Source organism: Sorghum bicolor, chromosome 5, assembly GCF_000003195.3.
Source record: "Sorghum bicolor cultivar BTx623 chromosome 5, Sorghum_bicolor_NCBIv3, whole genome shotgun sequence".
Lineage (NCBI taxonomy): Eukaryota > Viridiplantae > Streptophyta > Magnoliopsida > Poales > Poaceae > Sorghum > Sorghum bicolor.
Genome location: NC_012874.2, coordinates 58917775 through 58932405, shown reverse-complemented (window position 1 = coordinate 58932405; position 14631 = coordinate 58917775). Strand labels below are relative to the sequence as shown.

At 44.5% G+C, this 14631-nt stretch overlaps 1 protein-coding gene and 1 long non-coding RNA gene across 4 annotated transcripts; one reads left to right on the top strand and one right to left on the bottom strand.

Annotated features, from left to right (window-relative positions):
* LOC8064817 (chalcone synthase 1) lies at positions 4634-6511 on the top strand. Its single transcript, XM_002450829.2, has 2 exons — positions 4634-5113; positions 5319-6511. Exons 1-2 carry the CDS (start codon positions 4924-4926, stop codon positions 6332-6334), a joined length of 1206 nt encoding a protein of 401 aa, XP_002450874.1. The 5' UTR covers positions 4634-4923; the 3' UTR covers positions 6335-6511.
* Positions 12727-14391, bottom strand: LOC110435718. 3 transcript variants are annotated; one of them, XR_002453568.1, is made up of 3 exons: positions 13880-14391; positions 13648-13705; positions 12727-13196 (listed from the first exon to the last, which is right to left on the bottom strand). It is a non-coding gene; the product is annotated as an uncharacterized LOC110435718 (long non-coding RNA). The 3 variants fall into 3 exon arrangements; XR_002453566.1 differs by having other exon boundaries at positions 13648-14391; XR_002453567.1 differs by lacking the exons at positions 13648-13705; positions 13880-14391 and adding an exon at positions 13559-13598.

The following is a 14631-nucleotide window of genomic DNA, read 5'->3' as shown; positions in this document are numbered from 1 at the left end:
CTCCCAAAAAGTTTTTTTGTAGTAGTGAGTTATTTTGAAGGATAATCATGTCAAGGACATCATATAAAATATTATGCCAAAAATAATAACATACTAGAACTGCACTTATCTTTAGACGCAAGTCTGTTCGGTGGCGACAAAATCATCTGGCCCTCAAGCATTCTGGTGTCTTGTCATGACGGTGGTCGCGGTTGTCATAGTGTCGTTCTTCGTGGCGACTATTATTGTGACATGATAGGTGGTCAGATCAAGTAGGCTAAGCAATTTGGTCGATAGCCCCGAGCAGGTCGGCGTTATCGATTTGCCTTCCTTGGTAGCAGGGAAGCGAGCAACGCGTTATCGGCGTGGTCGGAGACGTTGCTAGTGTGGTCGAAGCCGTAGCTAGCATGGTTAGAGCCACAACCAACGTCGGTGAAGAAGTAATCAGCGCAGATCGGATCCGCACCTCCTCCATGGTCATGGCGGTGAAGCTGCTGAAGCCGATGGTGCCCAAGGTGAATGTGAGGTCGTCCGCCATGGCCGTGAAGTCGGGGATGATGACCATCTGGCTCGCCTGGGAAGCTGTACGCATACCCCCTACCTGGTATGCCACTATTGACGAAATATGGTCAGCAGTCTACCTAGGGGTATGCCCTAGATAGTAGATTGTCGGCAGATAGGTACGCAAGCTACGAACTAGGTGGTGACGCAAGACACAGACAAGGATTTTATCGAGGTCTGGCCGCCGTGACGGCGTAATACCTATGTCTTGTGTCTAATTGTATTGATGAATAATTGAGTTGTGTTCCATCCTCTAGGGGACCCCGCCCCTCTTTATATAGTACGAAGGGATAGAGTTACAAGTAAGTATCCTATTTGGCACAATATCTTCTTATAGCCTTACGGTGCATGCCAACCAGCGTCGTGCGCCGCACATCTTCATCTTGTGGGCCCGGCCACCTTCGATGATATGGCATGTCGAGCCATCAGGGTATAGAGGTTTATACCCCCACATCACTGATAAATGATGAAAGAGAATAATTGGCGAAGATTGTTGACTGATGAAGGCTTGGTAATAACCCATAATAGAAGATACCACTCACTTACTGATTGATGAAGCCACTGTCTGATGAAGGCTAATAAGTGAAGGTTGAACTTCATGGGGGCCTACTATCTAATGTAAATTAGGGATTGTAAAAAATATGCATACAACAAAGAAAATATACACTACGAGAGGGTTAGCGTGGGGAGGGAAAGAAGATAGGTGTTTTGAGTTTGCTAGTTAAGGCCAAGCATGTATAGCCTCTCGGGCATGATATTGATTTGGTGAAAGTTGTGCCAACTTTTTTGGTCACATTAGTGACAAGTTGTCTATGTGAAGGTTAGCTTTTAAAATTGCCTTGAGAGGTGAGGTTAGATCAAGAATGTGACAAAATAAATCACAAGATAAAATCATCTGGCATTACAAGCTAGCGAGACTATAAAACCTGGTGAGAAAATACTCACTGTTTGGAGGTCTAGGAACTACGCAAGGTCTTTGTCGAGGTCAGGCGCTTTACACCATGGAGGTCGTTTCGTACCCATAAGCCTTGGTCTTGGGGTGACAGTGGGTCCAATTTCTACTGGAAAAGTTATGCTCCAATGTCGTGGCTCCGTTACTAGCCACTTTTGACTTAGGATTGAAATCTTTCTCAAGGGGGTGTTTCCTCTTGGTTTAGTAGTATTTTCCTTAGGCTCTAGAAACAATCAAGAGAAACATTAAACTGAGAGGTCATTAGAACATAGTTGCAAAGGGACAAGAACCATGAGTCGTAAAAAGAGTTAGTGAAGATATCAAAATTTCAAGTCAAGTCTTCCAAAGGTTCAATACCGAAGCCTTCTTGAATCAATTATCCAATACCATGCTAGCAAAACTGATCGAAGGCTGAGGCTATGATAAAAATCTCAATTTCTAGCTTTGTCGATGAAGGCTGATGAAACTGATCGAAGGCTGATGCTCTAAGGAAAAACCCTATTTTTGTCTTCATGACGAAGGCTAATGAAATTGATCGAAGCGTGATGCTTTGAGAAAATCTCAAGTTTCAGCTTTACTGACAAAAGCTAGTAAAACTGATCAAAAGCTGATCAAATTGGTCGAAGGCTGATGTCTCGAGTTTAGGAGGAAGACCCAAGTATCGGGGCTTCGTAGCTTCTAGCTTCCTAAACTAGACAGTCATGGCCATGTTCTGATCAATATAGCTACAACGAAGTAGTTAGCGTAGAGACTTAATAATCTTGAAATTGACTTATCTAACTGACGATGATGTTTCTATAGGTCAAAGGTTTGCAAAAACCTGAAGGTGCACTGGGTTGTTGATGGTTGATTGTCCAAGACGCACCCATCACAATTCCAACCTTGTTTCTGAAAACTTGTGCGTGTTAAGTACAAAGCCAAAACTGTCAAAGCTGTCAATGCATAGACCCCTGCGTCATTTCCTAGTGCAGAGGCTCCCGCACTATATTACGGGGCGGAGGCACCCATGTCGGATGTTGGTGTAGATACTCTGACAAAATCTTGCGGTCGAAGGCTCCTAGGTCAGTTGTTGGTGCATAGACACCCATGTCAACTACTGATGCAGAAGCTCCTGTGTTGTTTCGTGGTGAGGAGGCTCCTACATCGGCTATCGGTGTGGAGGCTCCCATGCCGACTATTGGTGCGGACGCTCCTATGCCATTTCATTACATGGTGCAGAGGCTCTTGCATTGTCTCAGGATTGACCCTCCTGCAGAAAGGTTAGAAAACAGGCCATGACCAGGCTTTTCTCAAAGGTTATCAAAGATTGAAACCGTCGAAAAAATTATTCATGCCTAGCACGTTGGGCATCAATGTTGGGAAATAGGGGATCCCAATAGAGAGTGAAGATGTAGGGCGAGCTCACTACTGCTCGACACTTGAAGGTCGGAGGCTCCGGGCGAAAACCTTCAACTAGCAGAGGTTGAGATATCAAGATGCGACTTGCCTGTTTACTAAGACAATAATTAAGGTTTTAAGTCACTCAAAATCGCCCCCATCCTTAGGGCTGAGCTCCCCTTTTATGCAGTATGCTTACAGTTTTCTATTAGTACAAAAATACCCCTACAATGACTATGACATAAGCCGGAATATTCTGCTCTCTTATGCATCCTCTCGAGTGCACCTAAGTCTTTTACTTCTATAGTGCCTCTTGCTAATAGGCCCTTGCTGATATTGATGTCTCAGCCCATAATGAGGCCCAACTAATAGTCTTTGCGCTTCATTGAGCACCTACCTTCACACAATCTTCTCTGTCTTGGCACAAAGGCTTGCGTTGGCTGTTTCACCGACGACGGCACCATTTGTGGTGCAAAGGCCGCCTGCATATGTGCTTGGTGCAGAGGCTCTAGTCAGCCATTTTGTTGATGTTGGCGCTACTTGCAGTGCAAAGGCTGATTGCCGCCGCTCTTAGTGCAAACCATTATGTCGGCTGTTTCACCGATGCTACCATCACTCGTTGTGCGTTGCCTACCACCATTCTTGGTGCCAAGACTTCTTAGTGCGAAGACTTCTTGGTACGAGTTGTCTTGACTTTCTTTTCATAGAGCCTCTTCAAGGGGATTTGGCTCATATATTGCATTTGGGCTGCCCACACCAGGTTTGGACCATCCCACACAATCTGCCATTTTCAAACAAGCCGTCTCCAAGAGATCTTTATATTTTGTTTCCTAAAATATGGTATTCGCCAACTCCTGAATTAGTATAAAGAAGAAAAAAAGAAGTTGTCTCCAAGAGTTTGCCATATTTCTATTCTAATTTTTTTTCTCGGTTACGACCCGATCTTATGTTTTGTATTAGGAACCCTGCATTTATTTTTGTACACGTTTAAGCCCATGCACCAGATCTTTCTCTCTTGTGTTTTTCTCACACGAATCCCTGTCTTTCTTCTTGCTAACTAGACAGGCCTAAAAACTTTTTGTGAGGTTGAAAAAGATGGGGTGGGAAGATGTCAAACTATTAGAGAAGATTTTTTCTTATTCTGCCAAAAAAATAAGGATGGAAAAGCCAGATGACGAGCATCTCCAGGAGTTTGGTAAACAACTTCCTACTTTGATTTTTTAACAAAAAGAGAAAAAAGTCTCTTCCAACAATTTAGTAAAAAAGGTACTTAAAAATATAAAGTTTTCAGATATCCTCCTCAACTCATAAGTTTACAAAGTGGAGAGAACTCACTATCCAAAAATATGATCGACTCTAATAAACCAAAAAAACGACAAATAGATATGGACTTTACTATGAATTTTTAAATTTTAGAAAGCTACTTATAGGTTACTGTTTGAGTAGAATAAAATTTAAAGTTGCTATTTTTATTATATATTAACTTGCTAGATCTATTAGTTTATACCAAACTCATGGAGATGTTCTTAATACCACAAATTTTTCCGAGATAAACTAAATTAATGAGCCGTGCGCCACACTTCGACGCAAAGAAAAATATAAAAAGGAAAATAGGCAATAGGGAAAGAAGAAGAAAAGAGAAACCATCCCGTTGGTTAGACTTCGAAATCCCCACGTGATCACGTGGCTGACCGGCTGACGATGGAAAAACCGGTAGCGACGACCGACGATATAATCATATAACCGGCCGTTGAAGTCACTTCACAGCACATGCCGGCGGCGGGCGCATCATTTACTGTAGAGCCCGGGACACTGCGCGGCTATATAAGCACCCGCGGGCCTCCTCTGCCATTACAGCAAGCAACCATCGAGCTCGCTCCCATCCCAGAGCCACAGGCCACAGACGATCATCCGCCACAGCGCTCGCTCGCCGTCGCAGCTAGCTCTCTGTCTCGCTCCGACGATCGGGTAAGCCGGCCGGCGACCGACGTGTCGAAGTAGCTTGCGGCCAATTGCCTCTGGTACAACGTAGAGAGAAACAGCCGACGAAGACGATGGCTGGCGCGACTGTGACAGTGGAGGAGGTGAGGAAGGCACAGCGCGCGACGGGCCCGGCAACGGTGCTGGCGATTGGGACGGCGACGCCGGCCAACTGTGTGCACCAGGCGGACTACCCGGACTACTACTTCCGGATCACAAAGAGCGAGCACATGACCGAACTCAAGGAGAAGTTCAAGAGGATGTGTGAGTATCTTTGTCTCTCTCATCTAGCTCTTTCTCCCCGTCTGTCGTCGTCGTGGTCTCCATCGATAGGCCAGAAACTGACCGAGGACGGCGGTCTTGCACTGACTTCCGTGCTCCGGCATAGCATGCCATGCCTTTGACCACCGACGACTGTGGTTTTATTCTGACTCTGACTGTCTGACATTCATTCACTGGCCTGGTGCAGGTGACAAGTCGCAGATCCGGAAGCGGTACATGCACCTGACGGAGGAGTACCTGGCGGAGAACCCCAACATGTGTGCGTACATGGCGCCGTCGCTGGACGCCCGCCAGGACATCGTGGTGGTTGAGGTCCCCAAGCTAGGCAAGGCTGCGGCGCAGAAGGCGATCAAGGAGTGGGGGCAGCCGAAATCCAAGATCACCCACCTCGTCTTCTGCACCACCTCCGGCGTCGACATGCCGGGCGCGGACTACCAGCTCACCAAGATGCTGGGCCTCAGGCCCTCCGTCAACCGCCTGATGATGTACCAGCAGGGGTGCTTCGCAGGTGGCACGGTGCTGCGCGTGGCCAAGGACCTCGCCGAGAACAACCGCGGGGCACGCGTCCTGGTGGTGTGCTCCGAGATCACCGCCGTAACGTTTCGGGGACCCTCCGAGTCCCACCTCGATTCCATGGTCGGCCAGGCGCTGTTCGGCGATGGCGCGGCGGCAGTTATTGTGGGAGCTGACCCTGACGAGCGCGTGGAGCGCCCGTTGTTCCAGCTCGTGTCGGCATCACAGAGAATCCTGCCGGACTCCGAGGGCGCCATCGACGGCCACCTCCGCGAGGTCGGGCTCACGTTTCACCTGCTCAAGGACGTGCCCGGGCTCATCTCCAAGAACATCGAGCGCGCGCTGGAGGAGGCATTCAAGCCACTGGGGATAACTGACTACAACTCCATCTTCTGGGTGGCGCACCCCGGTGGGCCGGCGATCCTGGACCAGGTGGAGGCCAAGGTCGGGCTAGAGAAAGAGCGGATGCGCGCCACGCGTCATGTCTTGTCTGAGTACGGCAACATGTCTAGCGCCTGTGTGCTCTTCATCCTCGATGAGATGCGCAAGCGCTCCGCCGAGGATGGCCAAACCACCACGGGCGAAGGCTTTGATTGGGGCGTACTCTTTGGCTTCGGTCCCGGGCTCACCGTTGAAACCGTCGTGCTCCACAGCGTCCCCATCACCACTGGCGCGGCAATCACGGCATGAATGCTCCAGACATGGTAGACAGGTCCTGTCTAGAGTCCATTACATGACAATTATTTTTTTTTGTGTGTCAACGGAGAGGGAGAGTTTCCCTAACCTTAAATTTGTATTAAGTGATATCTTGGCTGAAAAGGCCACCAGATAATAAAGCTTTACATCAGTGTTTTTCCCGAACGATAACTACTTTGCTGTTTGGAAAATAGTACACTAAGAACTCAGCAATTTGTCTATTCCCACAACTGCCAGCAACAAAGAGCAACGATGGTTTATTCGCAAAAAAAAAAAAAAAGAGCAACGATGGTTGGGAAGTGCTTGTCTGGGATATGGGATGGTGCTGCAGTTTCGTGGATTGCAGAAGCCACTCCCATGTTGCCATTCCGAAAGACTACCCCCAGCTTTCGCCAAACCTCAATACCAAATTTACATTCGACAATGATGTGATCTCTAGAATCTGGCATTTGATTGCAGACCTCGCAGATTGGGTTATTCCACCACTCTTTGCTGTGGAATCAGATCGCCTGACGTTGCTCTCGTCGACTTCACTAGGCAAGCAGTCAGCCATATCGGACCGTCCTGCAGCTATCCAAGGGTGAACACGACCACGAGGCTCCCACATTTCCATCTATCTACCCAAATATACTTAGCTTGTCGGAAAATGAAAACAGTGATTTCAAACTATCGGTGGGGTGGCTCTGCGGTTAATAGACGCTTGCATTGGCAACATTGGGAGTTACTCACACGACCAAAATTTGCTGAAGGTATGGGTTTTCCGCGATCTACGAAAGTTTACCTTGGCTATTTCGGGAAAGCATGGCTGGAGACTAATCAACAAGCCAAACTCGCTGCGTGCAAAGGTACTAGGTATTATCATGATACTGATTTTCTATCTGCCTCTAGAAGCATGCTAGCCAGACCTGGAGGGCAATTTTAGCCAAAAGGGATGTGTTGAAAATGGGACTCTTGAAACGAGAATTGGTGATGGGAGTTCTATCAAAATATGGCAGGACCGGTGGATTCCAAAACACTGCCATGCATGGGAGACCCAAGCACAAGCACTTATAGGCAAAAAAACTCCTGAGACTGCATCGCCATATATGGGCTCGGGACTTGATTGACCCGAGTTGCTGCTCTGATCATGCTGCAGCGATATTCTTATGTGGTACGTGGTCTCTTCGGATGGAAAGAAACAAAAGAAGACATGGTGAGCGGCTGTGTGGTGTATGCCCACATATATGTGTCAGTTCTACCAATGAGTGTTTAAATTAACTTGGAGAAGGTGGACAATGATGGAAGGTTCTGTGAGTCTTCAAAAATATTTCTAAACAATTTTTGGTAGGTTCCTTAATTCTTCTTTATGTTTGTATGTATGGGCAACCTACATGGTTTAAAATCATTTCAGATTACATCAGAGCTTTCATGAAAGCACTTTTGGTGTATGATGCATGTGACAAGATTAACTGATAAGCTCAACTGAACCGCCCAAGGCTCCAATAAGTCAGGTACTATTATGCACTGAATTGTAAGTAGTAATTTTCAAGAAGTTTCACTTTAGTTATGGGCTGCAGGTCTTAGTAGTCCTTGCATCCCAGGTTGCAAATATGCTGCTCTTTTTTGGACACTTACATAATTCCTTTACCGTTTTGCAGGTGCACAAGTTCATGTGCCGCTCTATTGATTTTTATTGTTTTCATTCTAGCTATACAAGTCCACCCAACAGCATTGCCCAATTGCAGTCAAGCGCATATGGTAAGTGCAGTTAACTAATACTTAAATGTAGATGAAGTCTTTAGTTCAGACATAGCTATTTGCCTCATCCGACTTGATGCTTGCTTTGACTGTATTTTGTTTTTTTGTGGAACTATCTGGGTTAGGGGAGGTGTGATTGCCTGTTTACTTTTTTTAGTACCTGATTTCTACAGCAACATTGGAAGCCTTGTTTTTTCTGAAAGGTTCCATGCATATAGGTTGTTCTAATTCAGCACGTCTGATTAATTAGGGGAGGACTGATTTCCTGTTTAACTTTTTCTACCTGAATATTAGGGGCCTTGTCTCTTTAAATGGTTCCATGCATACAGTTTGGTCTAATTTAACATGGCTAATTGATTAGTATTGTTTCTCAATTTTACCTAAAATAGTGTCTGAGAATGATAATCCTTGAAAGACTGTAGAAAGGATGGTTCAAAAAGGACTACAGATGCTTGGAGTTTGACCAGAAATATGACACACCATTGGTTGACGTGGATGTTGTCTTCCATAATTCACGAGTCTATATCCAAGTCTAACGAAGGCTGCAATCCACTTACTAATGATCCTGTATAATATCTCTGCCCAACACTCTATAATGCTTTTGTAGAGACACTATACTTCGCCATGTAGCAAACTTTAATTGTTTTCTGCACCTATATGTTTGGGCTACATATCTGTGGTGCTAGCGGACTTAAACTCTAAATTAGATGTAATATTTCATATGTATAATTATCCTCATTATATTGGACTTTGGCTTCTCAAAACTCTCACATTTGGCACCACCACAACTATTGTATGTTCTATACTTATCCTCCATGGAATGCTATCACACCATGAACAAAACTGGTCTTATGCAGTCGCACTTGAGGGCGCGTGCCCTCCACTAGTTTATATAGAATATACGAGAAAACTTTTCCCTGGAGACACAACAGTCACATCACGTGGTACGACTAAGAAAGTGGTCTTAGTAAAACTGTTATCGCTAACGGAAGAGTTAACCTGCTGCTAAGTAAACACACGTGCATATAGCCAGTGCACACAACGCAACAGGTTTTTCTCATCCACGCACTTGACTTTAAGGTGTTATGCTGACTGTGCAGCTTAGTTAGCGGCGTATGTACGTCTCTGTTTATTTAGAGACAGAGCCAGGATACAATCTCATCTATATCTCTTATAAAGATAAATCCCACTAGCTTAATTCTCTCGCACCTTCTTGAGCCATGTCATCATCCAATTCTCCATTTCCTGCATGCCCTACTCATAAATGATTTCAATAGTGGATGCAGTTACTTACACATAACTATGCACACATACTGCTAGCATTATTTTTTTCACATGACTTTTTCTCTTTCTCCTCGAAAACTAACTATTAATACTCAGACTATATATATTGATAACTCGATAGATTATAGTAAGAATATATGGGGAATCCTCCTAGTAGAAGATGTTTAGAAGTAAACTGGATCCTTTAGGCCATACAGCTCCATTACTAATCTTTTACTTTTTCTTTTTCTTTTTTTCGTGAGCACTTGCTCTTTCTACATTCAGTTTTTGCCTATGTTTTCTATACTTTGTTGGTCTTTTAATAAACATTTGCCCCTCCTGTTTCTTTGGAATTCGATTCCTATTCATGTTACTTGGGAACGATGGATCTATTCATATTAGGATTCCTATATCTATCCAAGTTATTTCCTTTTCAGTTTATAGGTTATAAGATTATCATTCATTTGGATAAAAATATCTGTCTAGGTTATTTTAGAAACCTTTCTCAAGAGGACTCTAGGAAGAGCTATTCTAACTCGTATGATCATGGGTTATATTCGAACCGGGAGAACTCTCTATTTTTCGCTAGTTAGAGAGAGATAGACAAAAAAAATGGATGGACCAAAAAATTCACTTTACATCTGAAATTTTACCTCTTTATTATTAAGTATAAATTTACTTTACAATTTTTAATCAAAAAAGTTGAAACAATTTAGTTGAAAAACCTATTAATATTGAATACATTGCTCAGGCAAACGTAACTCTATTGAAAACCGAATGGAAAAGTCTAAATTGCTCTCCTTAAACAAACATATGGTCCAATTCACTCTCTCCAATTATTTCAGTTTGTCCAATTTACATCTTAAACATAAAATGATTTTTTTGCTTCTCTATGTATAATTTATGTTTTACACTGCTACAATAATTCATTTGCGCAACATTTGGAAATGGGGCTCCAAAGTGGTAAGGAATTTCAACGGCCTCAGTTAATGTCTCATATATTATTAACCAAGGCGGTTACAATCAACCGCCTCAGAAAATTGATATATGGAGGCACCTCCTAAAATCTATTAACCAAGACAGGCCCTATATAAGTGGCCCGCCTCAAAAAGTATACCCATTTTTGGAGGCGGCTCTCTTATAAAGCCCACCTTGGTTAATATCTTCAAGGCCTGACCAAAAGCCCATATCCAATACATAGTGGGTATATATATATATATACCGAAAGGGAGTTAGGGTTTCACACTTTCACTCACTTCTGTCGTCAGTCAGCCGTCTCTCCCTCACTACCCAATTCCCTAGCACAACGACGCCCCCTCTACTAACTAGCTGGATGCACACTCCCTTCCTATCTCGAGGCACAGTCGTTCCCCTCCCTTCCCGGTGACCCACTCCCTTCCCCATCCCAACGGCAAAAGCACTGTCCCCTCCCTATCCCGGTGGAGCATCATTCCCTCCTCTCTCCCACGGCTCCCCAATAGTGCCTCACCTCCACAGCGTGCCTCTCTCATTGAGCACAAGGTTTGCGATGCTCGGTGGTAGATCTGGCCAAGGAGCACCTCGAGCGGCGTGCATCTTGACGAGGAGCTGCTTTAGCGGCAGCTACTCCCTCTCCATCATGCTCCATAGCAGCTTTGGCTGAGGAGCACCTCCAATAGTGTAGATCTGGACGAGGAGCTCCTTTGGTGGTGGCTTCTCCAACCCAAATCCACTGGGTGGTGCCTGGATCTGCGAGTAATGTGGCCGGATCCACGAGCGTGGTGGCCAGATCTAGCGAGGTATGAATGCAGCAACGATGGTGCATGATAGGCTTGGTGGGCCTATGGATGGGCTTGGTGGGTTTACCCACAAGTTTTCATTTTTTTTGTTTTTATCCAATTTACCGAGCAGGCATCCAATTGCCTCGGAAAAGGTCCCATTTAGCATGACCTTTTGTGTGAAGCGGTTGCAAAAACCACCTTGGTTAACCCAAAATGCCTTGCTCGATTAAGTTTCCTATAGTAGTGTTAGTTTTAAATTTTGTGAGGTTATATAGGACGTGACATTTTTTGTTGGATAAATACATTATGTATCTTTCATCTTTATGTTTTGCACAATATTATCTCTAGTGTTAATTTATAATCAAACTTTCTTAAGCTATCAAAATTGTGTTGAAAACTTAAGATATATTTTTTCTAACATAATAACATGAGATGTGCTTATTTAACACCTCACAAAAAATCAATATTGAAACTCATCTTTTATGTGACAAAAAAATAACAAATCATGTTAATGGTAAATTAGACCAGCTGAAATAGATGGAGGGAGTAAATTGGATCAAATGTTAGTTTAGTGGGGTTATCTAGACATACGCTAAACTTGGATAGAGTAATTTGGACTTTTTCCAAAAGTAACTAATAAACTACAAAACCCATCAACTTTACATATACTATTGTCATTTCTGGGAACAATGGTCCTGAACAGGGTCAAGAAAAGAAGACTACTTCGATAAGGCTAGCTAGAGAAGTTCACTTGGTGAAGGTTCCACGTAGAGGTCCTCCGACGTAAGGTCTCATGTGGAGCTCCTGTGACAAAGGTCCCATCCAGAGGTCCCATGCGGATGTCCCCTAAGAATGTCCCAAACAGAGGTCCTGCGATGAAGGCCATATGCGGAGGTCCCGAGTTGAAGGCCCCATGAAGAGATCCCACAACGAAGGTCTCTGTGAAGGCTCCCAAATTAAGGCTCTATGCATAAGTCCTTTGACGAATGTCTAGTGCAGAGGTCTAGTGAATGTTCCATGCAAAGGCTACATGGAGAAGGTTCTGTGATGGAGGTTCCAACATGCAAGAGGAAGAGAGCTCACCGATTAAAGGGGACACACTAGGGTTTTGACAAGCAAAAGAATGGTAGTGAGAGTCCCTTGCCCTCATGCCCTTGGAGCATCTCCAACAACTTGGTATTTCAACATGCTATCCTACCAAATTTGCTAAAAGCATAAAAATCCTCCTCCAACAACTCCTTATCTCAACTTGCTAAATTTCCCAAGTTTCTATCCAGAGGTTTCTACTGCCGAGATTTGTAAAGTTGCTATCCCAAGTTGCTATCCCGAGCGCAACTTGTTGGAGACACATATTATTTTACCAAGTGAGCGGGTCCCATCCGTCATCCTCTATTTTTACCAAGTGAGAATAGCAACTTATTGGAGACACATCCTTTTTTCTTTTGCTAAACAAATTAGCAACTTGCTATAACTCAAGATTTGACAAGTGAATTTTACCAAGTTGTTGGAGATGCTCTTAGGCATTATATATAGGCAACTATTATTTGCATGTGGCCCCTTGGTGGGGATTTGTTTTATAAGCCACTACACTAGCACTAGTTGGGTCTCTTCTTGGGGCGAACTTGGTGACATTTCTTTATTACATTTCCAATTATAGATTTACAACCATTTGGTCAAATATGTTTATATATATAAATATTTACACATTGATGATGAAGAAATTTAAAAACAAGACTAATTCATATAGCCAACAATTGTCTCTCCATGCCGCAAATAAGCAATGCAGCTGCCTCAGTGGAATGATGCTCCTTCGTCAAGCATTTCTCCAATATTGTTTATGCACCAATTCCTTTCCTGAAAGCATGGATGGTCGTTCTGTGCGCTTGTCAAATTTTCTCCTGTCAGTGATGCTGAACAACAGCTTCACCTCTTGCTAGAATGGGCTGCTACATACAATTGCCAGAATCAATTGGCACGTGATACTCAATTAGAATTCTGTTCCTTTGCATGTACCTGCATAGAGAGCTTTAAAACCTCTATTGCTGCTGCTACCCAAGTTGAACTTAACATAAATCATCAAGTGAAGAAAGTAGTACCTGTACAAAATAGAAGTACAATCAACAGTGAGAGTACACGCACACAGAAACATACATTGATTTGAAATGAATAAATTATAACATTTTTTTTGAACACTCTGCATTAAATTTGAGAAAATAGAGTTCAGCTATGTATGAAAATGGACAAGGTTTTGCAGATTGGATTCTAAACCTTTTGATAGAAAAATCAAATTCCATTGACAACAACAGTTCACTACAAACTACAAAAATGGAGAGATTATCTAATTAGGAACTCAGGACTAATAGGTAAGAGAAACAAAGAGCAACGATTCAAAGCATACAAGGCACTAGCAATAGTAGTAACATGAGGAAAACATGTGAACCATTAACAAATGAATTACCATCCAACAATGCAAAAGTAGCAACCATCTGAATATTTAATTTTTATACATTCTGGCATGAAGGTGCGTGTGACAGATCTCGTCCTCACCTGCTAGTATCGGCTGCTGGACTACAGAAATGGGGACGGGGCCTTGCACAACAAAAACCTGCAGCAATTAAAAAGAGGGGATAAAAAATCCATCTGGCGGAGGCATATGACGATCGAAGATGCACAGAAAACATAAGAGATTGTTGCGCTGTTACGGTAACTGCGAAGGCCATCCCTGTGCAACGACATCAGGGGCCTCACAGGATCTGGGCGAGGCCAGCGTCAACAGCACCTGTGCAGCGACATCCCGTACTTCTTCAAGGGCATCTGCACGAATAGCAGGACTACGGTGGTGAGGTCTAGCTGTTGCAGCAGCCTGTTGCGGCAGCAGAGGCTGAACGTGGACGGATTGCTGCTACTGCCGCCTCACAGCAGAAAACAAGCCATCGGTGGTGATGGAGGTGCTCGGCGCGGATCTAACTGTTGCCGCGGCCTAGTGCGGCAGCAGAGGCTGGGCGTGGACAGATTGCTGCTGCTACCGCCTCACAGCAGAGAAGAAGCCATAGGTGGCGACACAAAGGCTCGGCGAATTATGCTGCTCCACCGATGGTTGCACATGGATCCAAGGGAAGGGTGGGGGAGGGGTTCGAGGGCAGCGGCGCTCGGGTGGGAGGTGACGCAGGGAATGGTGGCGCTCACAAGGAGGAGCAGTAGGGGGCGTTAGCACTCTGGTAGGAGGTGTACCCAGGGTGCCAGCACTCAATTGGGAGCGACATGGTGAGGTGTTGGGGTGGCGGCGGCTGGTGGACAAAGATGGATGGATTTAGGTTTTGGGGTGCATTTTTATACATGCGAGTGTGTATTGGGTTTGGGCTGGATATCCACTTTGCTCCCAGTTATGCGTTGCGTGATGGTATAATGCTAGTGACGTTCACCGAATCCGTCATAAATAATTCATCACGGATTAAGGGTTTTCTTGTTGCACGGCGCAAGAACCACCCGACACCAACATTGTCAATGCCTTCATGATAGGCGTGAACAAAT

Coding starts and splice junctions, on each gene's coding strand:
- LOC8064817 (XM_002450829.2), top strand. CDS start 4,924: ATGGCTGGCGCGACTGTGACAGTGGAGGAGGTGAGGAAGGCACAGCGC. Junction 5,114..5,318: donor GGAGAAGTTCAAGAGGATGT/GTGAGTATCTTT, acceptor GGCCTGGTGCAG/GTGACAAGTCGCAGATCCGG.